Below are 11,981 nucleotides of genomic sequence, written 5' to 3' on the forward strand. Positions count from 1 at the left end.
AACTGTATTCTTCACCACAGTACTCGCACAGTTATGTAACTCTGTAGCCAAATAAAAATCCTGAAACAACTACAAAATGCACCAGATGAGGCTCCTCAGGACGAAATCTCTCCAAAACGCGGGGAGGGGGTTCTGGTGTCTATTCGGGGGTCCCACATGATAAAAGTTTGAGGAGGGGGGTGAACCCTGTGTTACAAGCCGAGCAACCCGCACCACCATAACACCACAAATACACACACACACACATCACACTCTTATTAAACAGGTTTCCTTGAAAATAGAAAGAGAAATGCTTACCCGCAGCCCGTTTGGGCGCCTGCTGTTTCCTCCGTGGCATTTCTTTCTTTTTTCTTTTTTTATTTCTGGAGGTGGAGGAGGGGGGGGGACGAGTCGCGGATCACTACAGCGCCCAGGTGAAATCTGAATGCGGTCTACGATAGTCCATGCACAGAGAGACAGAGGGAGAGAAAGAGAGAGAGAGAGAGAGAGAGGGAGAGAGTGTGTGCGAGTCTTTATTTTGGCTCTCGGAGTGTAGTTCAGTCTCTCTCACTATATTACAAAAAAAAAAAATCCAGTTAGGAATCGTTTTCAGGAGAGGAAACAGATGTTAGAATCGGGCTGCTGCTTCTTCTTCTTCCTCTTCTTCTTTCACCTTCTTCTTCTTCTTCTTCTTCTTCCTCCTCCTACGGGGGGCGAATCGTCTCCTTTCACCATCCGTTTTCGTCCATCAGTGCCACATATGTTGATCGACGCGTGTCAGTCAGTCAGTCCCGCCGGCAGCTTCCTCTTCTTCCTCTTCTTCTTCTTCTTTTTTCTTTCCTTCCCCTCGCTGGATAATATGCGGGAGGGGAATGCGCGTAAAAAAGCCCGTTTGGTAATGGTACAGTATATTACGCACGGTGCAGCCGAGGGGGAGAGGCGATGCCAGCAGACATCGATCCATAGAACAAACTGAACATTAAAAACTCCTCCCTCCTCGCCTGGACTTGATGATGGCAGCGAGACATTTGTTACACTAGATAACCATGAGTTTATTAAAGGAACAGAGGCCAGGGAAAAGAGAGAGAGAGAGGGGAGCTCGGGCTGTGTGCTGCCGGGCTGCTGCCGCCTCCGATCACTCCTCTCTCTGCTCGGCGTCTTTTTCATGCAGCCTTTTTTCTTTCTCCTTCTTCTCGCTTTTCAGATCCTTTTTTCCCCCCTACAGCTTCCGCTTTGCTCTACTCTGCTCAAATGAAACACAAAGTTTTAGCGAGATTTCCCAGCGAAGGTATATGAATGAACACCGGAGCACCGAGTTTAACCGCTCCGGTGTGACTGAATAATGCGCTTTTTCGTGGGTTTTCATTCAAAGTGCCTCTGTGAACACGTTGGTTTTTATAAATATATTTTTTAAAAAAACAAACTAAACAACAGAAAACAGATCGTATCTCATCATCGATCTTGACGCTGAGCTGCTTCCAGGAGTGTCTCATTGCAGGACACGCAGAACAAAAGGTACACAATCATCCACATGTCGGTGCGTTTCACACTGACGAGGCCTGATAGGAAACACACATGCTTAACAAAGTTAGTTTTGTCACATTTGACTTAAAGCTGGCTCCAGGCATCATGTCGGGGGTGTAATCTGATTACATTTGTGTAACTTTTCAGTTCTGTTTCAATCACAAAGGCTTGTTTACCGCATTTTAAACACTTGGATTTGAATAAATGATCGTAATAAAAGACAGTTTGAGGCCACCTGACACCTCAGGAAGATATTTATGTCCTTCATATCATCGCATCAAGTCACTACTGTGGCTTTACATGCGACTATCTCTGATCTGATTGCTGATTAGCGTACTCCCTCCTCTGATTAGGCATCAATACAACTGAGAACATCAACTATTCAACCTGTTACTTGCAGTTTTCTCTGGGAAAATGATGAAGATGGCACTTTTCTTAAGCTTCGCATGATGATTCATGATTTAACAAGCATCTCTCCTGAGCTGCATTAAGTAGAATGTAAGACACAAGCAGTGAGAATAAAATAAAATCAATTATCTGCAGAAGATAGCAAAGATGTTTCCTTAAGTGCATTTTTCAAAACAGAGAGTAAAAACACATTCAGTAATCTGTAGATTAGGGGATTTAGCATGTTGACCAGGTGCAAAGTGACGCATGTGGTGCAAATTTTGAGTTCTGCGCTGTCAATGTTGCTTGTTTTTCCTCACCAAGAGTCCAAAAACATAAAATAGATGAATTTACTATTGAAAAAACAAAGACAGGCGCCAAATTATTACAGAAACCAAGGGACAGTTTTTAAAATATCCTGAAAAAACATTATAATTGATCAATTATCGTAATATTTGCAGATTATTTTGTCTGTTTATTCACTAATCATCTCATTATTTCAGGCTGTGACTTGGCATGACCGATGAGAACTCCCCTTTGTATCGTCTCTCGGTTGAATATACGAGCCTGCGGATGATCAGTTTAACGCTGCTGGACTGTGGATTTTCTTTTTGAAGGACTCGTGTCAGATTTTCGGTGAGTGTTCAGAGGACGCGACTTTACGCACGTTCTCGAGTGCCTCGTCTCACCGACTCGCTCTGCTATGCTAACAGAGAGCAACGTTAGCTAATGTTCCTGTCAGGGAAATCTTCAAGAATACAGTCCTGAGTATTCTGGAGTATATACAAATATATTTATATTTTATTGTACGTGCACGGTGAGTCTTTGTATTGTAGGATTCGGTGGTGAAACATTCGTCTTTTAAAGCGGTGGAAGCGCGTTAAACTTCTCCCTTCATCAGTAGCAAACATGTCTGCTAACACAAACTAAGGACCACAGATCCTCTTTAACTCTGTACCCGCAGGTATTACCACGTTTCAGCGTGAAGTACTTTTTACTACACTACAGTTGCGTGTGCAGAAAAGGACTGTTCAAACTGTCAGAGCTGGAATTCTGGTGCAGTAAAACACTTTCAAAGGTTGAGATTCTTATAACTTTTTGTAATTTTTCACACTTCTGTAGAATCAGAACCCTGTAATTTGCCTTTTAATTGAATATCTTTTACACTCCAACCTCTAACTTTTGTCATTATCCTGTGCGAAAAAGGCCTCCCTTTCTCTTTAAAAGCCGCTCATGACCTAATCAAATATGAAGTTGAAGTGATGGATGACTTCATTTCAGAGAGACAACACCCCTTAGAGATCCAGGCTCGCCCCGGATTACAAATGGCTTCCTGATAATATTCCATCACCCTATTTTGTGTCTGTCACTCATTTTGCCAATGATACCAGAGACCTCCCGTGAACTCCACCTGAACCTGCGCGATCAATCACGGCTCAGATCAAGCCTGAGCCATACCTGTCTGACAGCTCCTAACACCCCGTGTGTACACAAAGCATGCGTGTGCGGTGACAGGCGCTACACCAGCGCCCACCACCACCTCACCTTATCTCTCTAAGAATGGCCTCGCTCCGCTGCCGCCACCACCACCACCCCCCCCCTCCCTCCTCCTACTGTATCCCTGCGTCACCTGCATCGCCACACTTACTTTCCCACACCGAACTGCTTCTGGAAAAACTTTCTGATCGGGTTTCGAAACTTTTTTTTTTTTTTCACTCACCGTCCATGCATCAGTGTCAGCGGCGGATCCACATGCAGATGGTGAAATTTGTCATCCCTTAAGTCTTGATGAGCTTTTCCTTCTTCACATGGCTGCAGCTCTCATACCTGGATGCCTGAGGATTTTCCAGGATACAACTTCGACAGATTTCTTTTAAGCGTGATCCTCCACTGTAACAAAATGCGACAAACATATGTCTTGTTAGTGCTTTTTTAGAGACACCTGTGGCTGTCTTTGCAGTAAATATGCAGCTCAGAAGAAGGTAAACAACAAAACTTAATTCATGTCTGTGAACTCTGACCTGTTCTCATAAACCTGAAGTGGAACTGAAATCGTATATTTCATTAAAAAAAAAAAAAAAGTAGAAGAAGAATGAACTCCCCCGGGTACGCAAGCAAGACGTTTCCTGCAACGTGAAGTCAGATAAGCATTTCTTTTATCTCAGATTTCATCAAGAACTGGAGCTGCTTCTCTGACAAAGAACGGGAAGCACAGTTTGTACATTCGTGGAATGTTTGTTTGAGCTTTAACACCCATGTAGGCTCGATTTCCAGTCAGCTCGGAAACAGAAAATCTGCCCACATTCTTTGGAACTCACCCATGGCACTTCTGGAGTGTCGACTAAATCAGCCTTTTATTTATCAACAACAAAGTGTCTTTTGACGGCAGCCGGAGTTTGTGACCTCTCGTCAGCTTTGGGCTTTGAGAGTGTTTGAATCATCTTCACAGCCCCTTTTTCTGGACCGTCCAGAGGTGGAGAGACACTGTTTATGGAGTGGAGATTCAGGTCAACCTCCAACGCTATGTGTCACATACAGGCAGGGGGATAAAAGTACAGGGCAGATACACCAGACGGTTAACAGGAGTTTCAGATTGTGTAATGTTGGCGCCTGGGACTAAATGAATCACGGCTGCTGATATAAGCCTGCGGGCTTAGTAACATTTAACATGATTTATTGTATTTTTGTCCCGTAAGATCAAGTAATATTACAAAGTCTTAAAGCAGATCACCAAATAACCTTTGAAAACCAGTATGACAACTTATTTACATTACTCATGCTCACCAGTGACACCCTCTCTTCTCACTCTTGGTTTTGAGATTCACAAGGCCCTTTTAATCAATAAGAGTTAATAAGTAAAAAAGGCCATTAAATGTCCTCATAAGATGCTTTTTAACAGTAATAGGATGATTTACATATTATCATAGCATCATAAACATGTTTATTGTTATATTATTACATGTGTAAGGACTAATATGGAACATGTTAGCAGTTCATAGAGTGCTTAAGTGCTACATTAATAAAAACCTCATGAGTTTATTTTAATTCATAATTGTTTATTACTATTAAAAGCATTACTGGAGGCTGAAAGCCTTTAGACCCAGTTACTGCATAGTTAACTGCTGATAAATTCATTATTAAGTATGGATTAATATTAATAAAGCAATAAAAAAAGGTTTAACAGCAACATAATAGGTCATTTGTTCATCATAAATATGTTTGTTTATGCTATTAGAAACAAGGCTACTCATAAGCTTAACATTCTTAGCCAGTCTAAGTTTAATATAAGTGCCAATAACTGTCCTATAATTTGATAATAGAACATGTAAATTATTCAATTATTAGCGCTTAACAGTCATATTTACCTATTAACTAACACTTGTTAAATGGACCTTAATGCCAAAATGGTCAGTTTTTTAAATCTACGGTGAATCTAAGATAATCAGGCAGCAGAAAAGGAATAAAACCTTTTTGGGTATTTCAAATCTGAATTCTTGAATACATGTGCACTTGACTGTCCAGCAGAACTGGCTAGCAACAGAAAATATAATTCTATTTAGACAGTGACATTACAGCTGCTCCAATCATCTGCTGTTTTATCTTTTCTGTCTGGGTTCACGCCCGTTGATTTCACACAAAAGCTTTAAAAACCAACCTTACACTTCCTGCCCTGCGCCAAATGGTTACTATCTGCTGAACACAGTGTCGCAGTGTAGCAGCTAAAGAGCCCAATGTTTCCTTTATGCGATGGTGGAGACCAAATCAGAGCTCAAAAGAGCGTGAATATTGAACTTTCTTCAGTCAGACAGCCAATAACACGACTCAAGATAAAGTCTAATGTTTCTGCTGGATATATAACTGTTTTAACTGTTCGCTAACGCCACAGTCAGAACATCTTTATAAGGTGGTAACATGTTGGCCTATGTGTTGTATTTAAAGCTTGTTGCGCTGCCGGCAAACGGCCAAACAAACAATTAGTGCAGTTCATAGAAGCTGTGTGGTGTATGCAACGTGCAGTTTGTATCAACTTGTTTCAACACGTGTTAAAGCAGAGCTGAAGGTAAAGGTAAATGAAAGGGAATGTTTAAAGTATCAATTCTTCATTAATGGAAGAAAGAAACTTATTTTTGATGACAAATATGCGCTCAGAAACAGACGACAGCAGATTCCTTTCAGGTTCCTTCAGATTTCTGCCTTACAGATTTGTTTCCTTATGAAACTAATGGCCTTCGGAAAGAGTGAACTCCCTCTGGTTTCAGCCAGCGCAGTGAAGAAGGGAGACAATACTGCAATTAAGCTGTTTTATTTCATTTTTCTCATCTCTGACATTTATGTCTGTCTTCTCCTTCTCTCTAACATTTCAAACGTATCTAATTGGTTGGATCTGAGCTCACACAGTTCAAGTATTTAAAACTGTCTTCTAGAAAATCCTGGTGAAAGTGAAGTGTGTTTTTTTTCCCCCCCTTCAGTGTTTCTTTGTAAGAAATTTTGCAATCCTAAAAAAAAAAAAAAATCAACTGCAGGGCCTGGTCGCTCATGTTTAGTCCTTTTTAGTTTGGTAAACACGACCTCTCCAAAAGATTTATCATCCAAATAGTGTGCAAATAACACATGGCTCCAACATACAAACATTATTGTTTAGTGGCAAATCTTTCCAAAGCATTTATATTTTTCCCTGACCAGGCAACATCTGAGACAACAGCGACATCCAGCAGCAAATTCAAACCAAACACAATTTGTAAGATTCACAAGCTCTCTGTGAACGTAAGACTAAACGTCTTACGTTCACAAATTATGTTTACACAAAAATGGTTTTTGAGAATGCAAACTGGTCAATTATCCGTTCGAACAAAATCTGGACTCAACTTGAGACTGTTTCTAATATCATAACACTGACCTCATTCAAATGATGTGGTTGAGCGGTTTAGTTACACTGTCCTTCGACAAAAGGAGTCTAATTATAATGCTCTAGTGGTGATAAAAGGAAGGCGGTCTAGGAAATCCAAACCTGTCTTTAATCCAAAGATGAAATTTCATGTACAATAGACGGCCTGTGATTGAAGTCTGGTCTCATACTTTTCAAAGCGGAACAACAACATATGCATACAGTCAAAAGCAGCTGCTTGATTTTTCTAGATGTAATTCATGTGATGCTTGTGAGAACTTACCAAAGCTAAAATACAAAGAGCTATTACTAATTCAGCGGATGTCTGAAAAAATTAAAGTATTCAGTTGCGTGATTGACAAGCGGTTAAAAATAAAAAATGTTCCCAGAACAGGACTATGGTGCAGCAACATAACGACGAGAGCTTAAAATGAACGTGTTTGGAGGACGGGGGAATAAAAATATCACATGAAACGGGACGGTTTTAAATCTGTGATCATACAAACATCATTTAACACATCTTGAAATCATGCCTCGGTATATTTTTTTTGAAGAGAAGTTTGCCAGAAACAGCAAAAAAAAAAAAAAAAAAAGAAGGAGAAGGAGAAGAAGAAGATAAGATGCACGTTTTGTTTTGTTTTTTTCTACAGACATGTTTGCCATGTAGCAATTCATTCAACAACACAAAAGAAGAAAAAGGGTATTCATGGTTAGACACACAATGGCGTGTGGTCCCATCCTGTGTAAGGAGAACACAGTTTAGTTGAAAGTAGGTGAGGCTGAACACGCTTGTTGTTGTTGTTGTTGTTGAAAGCGCCGTTAAAGGAGCTTTGTGGGACTCGGCGTGTTTGTCCTCAGGGCTGAATGTAACAGATGACAGAGATCATTGGAGCCTTTTTTTTCCACATCACTCAGAACTTACTCCTTTTCACAATTTTATAGTGTACTATAGAGACACAGACACCATTGTGATATTGTTGCACTTGCTTGTACCTAATGCTGCTGCTTGACTATACCGGGTACTTGTCGCTCTCTTCTTGACAGGCGTTAATACCTTCCGCTTCCAATATCCCATTATGTCGGTGACTTTTTGATTCAGTGCAGCCATCAGCTTTTTGTGGACAAAATGTAGGTGCTAAAAAAAATAAAGGGTACAGTTGGCATGTATAGTATATGTGCACGAAGTTTGACCACTGCAACACTCACAACTCTGATCCGTGGCCTTGAGCTCTACCTAGCCTCACCTCTCTAGCGCCGGTTTTGCATGTGAAGGCGTTAGAGTTTCAAAATAAAGCGAGCTGACAAACATTTCACTCATCGTGACATGTGTGTAATTTCTGGACTTTGTCAAATGGTTGCGGTTTGACACAAAAATGACTTGCCTTGGCTGCAAAGTGTTGGAATAAAATTCAGTCGCATCACTGCAAGACTGTAATGTTATTTATGTTTAAGTCAACTTAATTATGCAACATAACTTAAACACAGTTCCGCGTTGACACTTTGACAACGTTGTCCAGGGTTTCCCCCCCAAGATAATTGGCAAGTGGGGATGGTAAACGTAATAATTTACGTTGGCAGACGTGCTCTATTTCAGGCGAGGTGGGAAAAGTAACAGTTAAAATATCTCAGATGCCGTCTACATGTACTGTATACTTGTATATTCACAAAGTTACTGGCTGACCAGTAATAAAACATGAGAAATATGATAATCTTTGGCATTTCTGATGGTTTAGATATTACAGCAAAACACAATAACACTTTAATTGTGAAGCAATAATAATGTGTTTGTCCTTGTCAAAACCTTTCATGTGCCTTCGTGAATATCATCCCCAGCGGTGAGGTTAAAGTCGTCATATTATCTCAGGTGGAACGGCACGATGACCCAGATGTAACCTGAACTCATATCTGCAGGAAATGGGTCTGAAGCTGCAGCTGTCAGTCATTCACCAGAGTCACGACAGTATATGGGGCATAACGTGAGAGGTGTATTGTTTCTTTAACCCAATAACACCCAGGCAAACAATCGCTCCAACGTCGCTGCTTGACCTATTTCCTCCCATGTAATATATCGTTAAAGCAGCCTTGTGAAATGGCTTAATTATTCATGCTTGATTTCAAAATGAAGAGCTTTGAGAACATGGCTCCACAGGAGGATTGACACACGCAACGGTGCTCTTACAAGCACACACACTGAGGCACACTGGGGCCTGGCTTAGTCAAAAAAAAAAAGAAAAAGAAAAGCCTCACACACCCTTGACTGACTTCATCCACTGTGTTGTGCACAGAGCATTAAAGCAAGAGTGAAGATAAATGCCCTGTCAGCGCCTTTAATGATTTATTTCAAACATTTCACTCGATCCAATAAGGTTACAATCTATGGCAGGTAATTGTTTATACAGGAATAGATGGCATTTTGTTTGTTTTATTGAGCATTGAGCAGAGTGAACACACTAACCTCAGAAATGGATGCTCTGTCAGAAATATCAATTTGCTCTTTTAGAAAACACATTCTCCACTCGCAATTCTCATCACACATATTAACATACAGTTCAGCATTTCGACTTCCTCGTGTAAGGCGCCGCGCTGCCTCTGAAGTTGCTTTAATCTCCTTTTGAAGGATGTGAGGCCTGTCTGTCCATATGGACGAGCGTGCGCGGGGTGACCGATCCGCCACGCACTATTTTTGCCTCCCTGCCGTGCGTGTGCTGCAGTTAAGTAAGGCATCAGAGCAGCCTGTCACTTGTCCCTTGGTATTGCTTTAGTCTGCGTCGACAGTGTGTCCACCCTGGGTTTGTCAGTGTCTATTCAGACCTGACCTGTCTTGTTCAGCACATGGCAGAGGATGCTGATGGACATTTCCAGTTCTCCGTCTCAGTGTCCATCACTCGGCGCAGGATGCATCCCTGACGCATCTTAGTTTGAGCTCCCGAAATTTGTTGACAGTTGCAGAGGGTGGTCTGCAGTTCTGCCACCCTCAATTACGGGAGATGTGATCTGATTCTGACTTGAGGGATGTAGGTTGCCTGCTGTGCATAAATGCTCAATTGTGGTCGATCGATATCTTGCTAATAGGTTTTGAAAATTGAAAACAATGCAAATAGAAAAGATGCGTAAACCCCGCTGAGGGATTTTGAAACACAAACCCAAAGGGCTAAGTGAAGGTGGGGTGAGTGACGTCACTTATTTATTTATTTCCAGTCCTTGTGGATTAGGATTCATTCATCCTCTTTCATGTCTGTTGCTTTGCTGCCAGTCAATCTCGTGTTTGTTCTCTTAATTTCCTGCAACCTCGCTGATGAAAAAGAAGGAGTATTTAATTAGCAGCCCCTCTGTTATGTTGAAACAGTTAGCGTATTTTTATAGGACCAGGAACGGAGCTCAAGTCTGTTTCTAATGGAGATGGAGGCAATCAGATAACCAACATTGCCACCCGTGCTCTCTTTTACTCTTCTTGAAGAGGACAACTTCGGCTTTTAATAAACATGTAATAAGAAGGAAAACAGCTGGTAGCTGCATCACAGATGGTGCCGTTCTTGGCATCTCCAAGGAAGGGACCACACATACAGATGGCTCATTATTCCAGCATTTGGTTATGCATATTGCACAAAATTTTATTCCAATGCTTAACAACCAGTATAAGCAATACAGGTGTTACTATTTTTCACGAGGCTCCCCCTGCAAAGTAAGCAGTCGGGATCTTGTTTTCGGTCACATCTTTTTGATGCGGATCACTCACACATGCCTCCGAATCTTCCTCCTCCCCATCAATATTTCAGTGCTGTCTCTGTTTGTGAGGAGTGCCACGTTAATCTGCACTCAGGTGTGATTCATGGCTAAACAGCTGTCAGTCTTCGCCCTGACTGCGGCTCTGTTTTTCAAAGAGCACCTTTGTGTCATTAAGGTAACAACCCGAAAATACCTCAGCGGGTCGTTGATTAAGAGGGAGGGAGGGATATTGATCACCGAGCAACGGCAAAACAAGTCAGCAGAGCCTGCCGAGAGCAAGGCCAAACACATCAGCTCAACAACCTTGACCTCCATGATATCCCTGAGACTTCGCTCTTTCATCTCGACTTACAAACTCCTACAGTAGGCTGATTATCTGCATATTTCTGAACTTGCGTGCGTCCTCTGTGTATTATTTATGTCTGTTCAAATAGAAAATGTCACTGGTAAAAAAAAAAATAATAATAATAATTTGAATGAAAACAAGGCAATGGATTCGGTCCCATGAGGGAAATGTGTTCTTCGTTGAGTCTTTTTTTAGGTTGACTGTTTTAAATTACAGATGCTCTCTAATTGGCTACGGTCAAATAAAGCCCGCCTAATGAGGCATTGCATTCATTTGCTTATTTCCTTTCAAGTCGCTTCCCTTTGTATCTCAGAGCAAAAGTCTGCTCTTGTGCTCACTGCCGTTCCAGAGTATTCTTAGTCAAAGGACTATTATGCCTCCGACGAACATGTAAATATATATTTGTTTCCGCCGCCAGAAGAGCTGAAACTGTGAATTCACTCATTAGCCGGATAAACAGGAGCAATAATAAACCCTGAACTTGAACTTGCACGCTGCGCTACCTGCTCTGCGTTATTTTTGATGACCACTCGCCAGGTTTAAAGCAGAAGAGAGAGAGAGAGAGAGAGAGAGAGAGAGCCACCTCAGCCTACATCTCACTCACCGCATCTCCATTATATGATGAACTTAGTGCGGACTTCTCCTTTAATGTGATGATTAAGTGTGCTAATCACAAGTGAGAGCGAGACGTAGACACTTTTATCCGTCCGCCTGCGTGTGTGTGTGTGTGTGCGCGCGTGTGTGTCCTGAAACATCCGAGGGATTTTCTTTCAGACCTCCTCACACTTGACACTCCATGTATGCTGGAGCTGTCCTGTCCAATTTATAACAGGAGTCAATGTGACCTTTATCCTGGCAATGACTATAATGTACTTTAGCACATGTCATTCTCGGGTCAGGATCATCCCCTGTGTCATATGTTTTGTCTTGCATGTTTTACAGTCACCAGGGACGTACCGCCGCGCCTTTGTGCTGCAGCCAATTCAACTTTAAAGGGAACTTAGACAGGTGAGAGCTCCAGAAAAGCACATATCATTACCATAGAGACAGTTTTTCAGAAGCCTATTTAATACAGCACGCAATTATTTCTGCATTATTATATTTCCAGGGATATTTATAGCCTGCATAATGTAA

At 41.6% G+C, this 11,981-nt stretch overlaps 1 protein-coding gene and 1 long non-coding RNA gene across 3 annotated transcripts in view; one reads left to right on the forward strand and one right to left on the reverse strand.

The window, feature by feature from the left end:
* Nucleotides 1-11,981, reverse strand: part of LOC119022785 (teashirt homolog 2) — a 108,520-nt gene that overhangs the window by 43,563 nt on the left and 52,976 nt on the right. Inside the window, exons 4-5 of one of the 2 annotated variants that reach the window (XM_037104092.1) lie at nucleotides 3,611-3,780; nucleotides 298-431 (exon numbers count right to left, since the gene is read on the reverse strand). In XM_037104092.1, the coding sequence (XP_036959987.1) occupies nucleotides 298-337 (40 nt within the window). In that variant the 5' untranslated portion in view covers nucleotides 338-431; nucleotides 3,611-3,780. The remainder of the gene's footprint in view (nucleotides 1-297; nucleotides 432-3,610; nucleotides 3,781-11,981) is intronic. The other variant, XM_037104093.1, reaches the window with a different exon arrangement.
* LOC119022787 lies at nucleotides 1,241-11,851 on the forward strand. Its single transcript, XR_005076069.1, has 3 exons — nucleotides 1,241-1,494; nucleotides 2,394-2,526; nucleotides 11,790-11,851. It is a non-coding gene; the product is annotated as an uncharacterized LOC119022787 (long non-coding RNA).

The sequence above is a fragment of the Acanthopagrus latus genome, chromosome 7 (genome assembly GCF_904848185.1).
Source record: "Acanthopagrus latus isolate v.2019 chromosome 7, fAcaLat1.1, whole genome shotgun sequence".
Lineage (NCBI taxonomy): Eukaryota > Metazoa > Chordata > Actinopteri > Spariformes > Sparidae > Acanthopagrus > Acanthopagrus latus.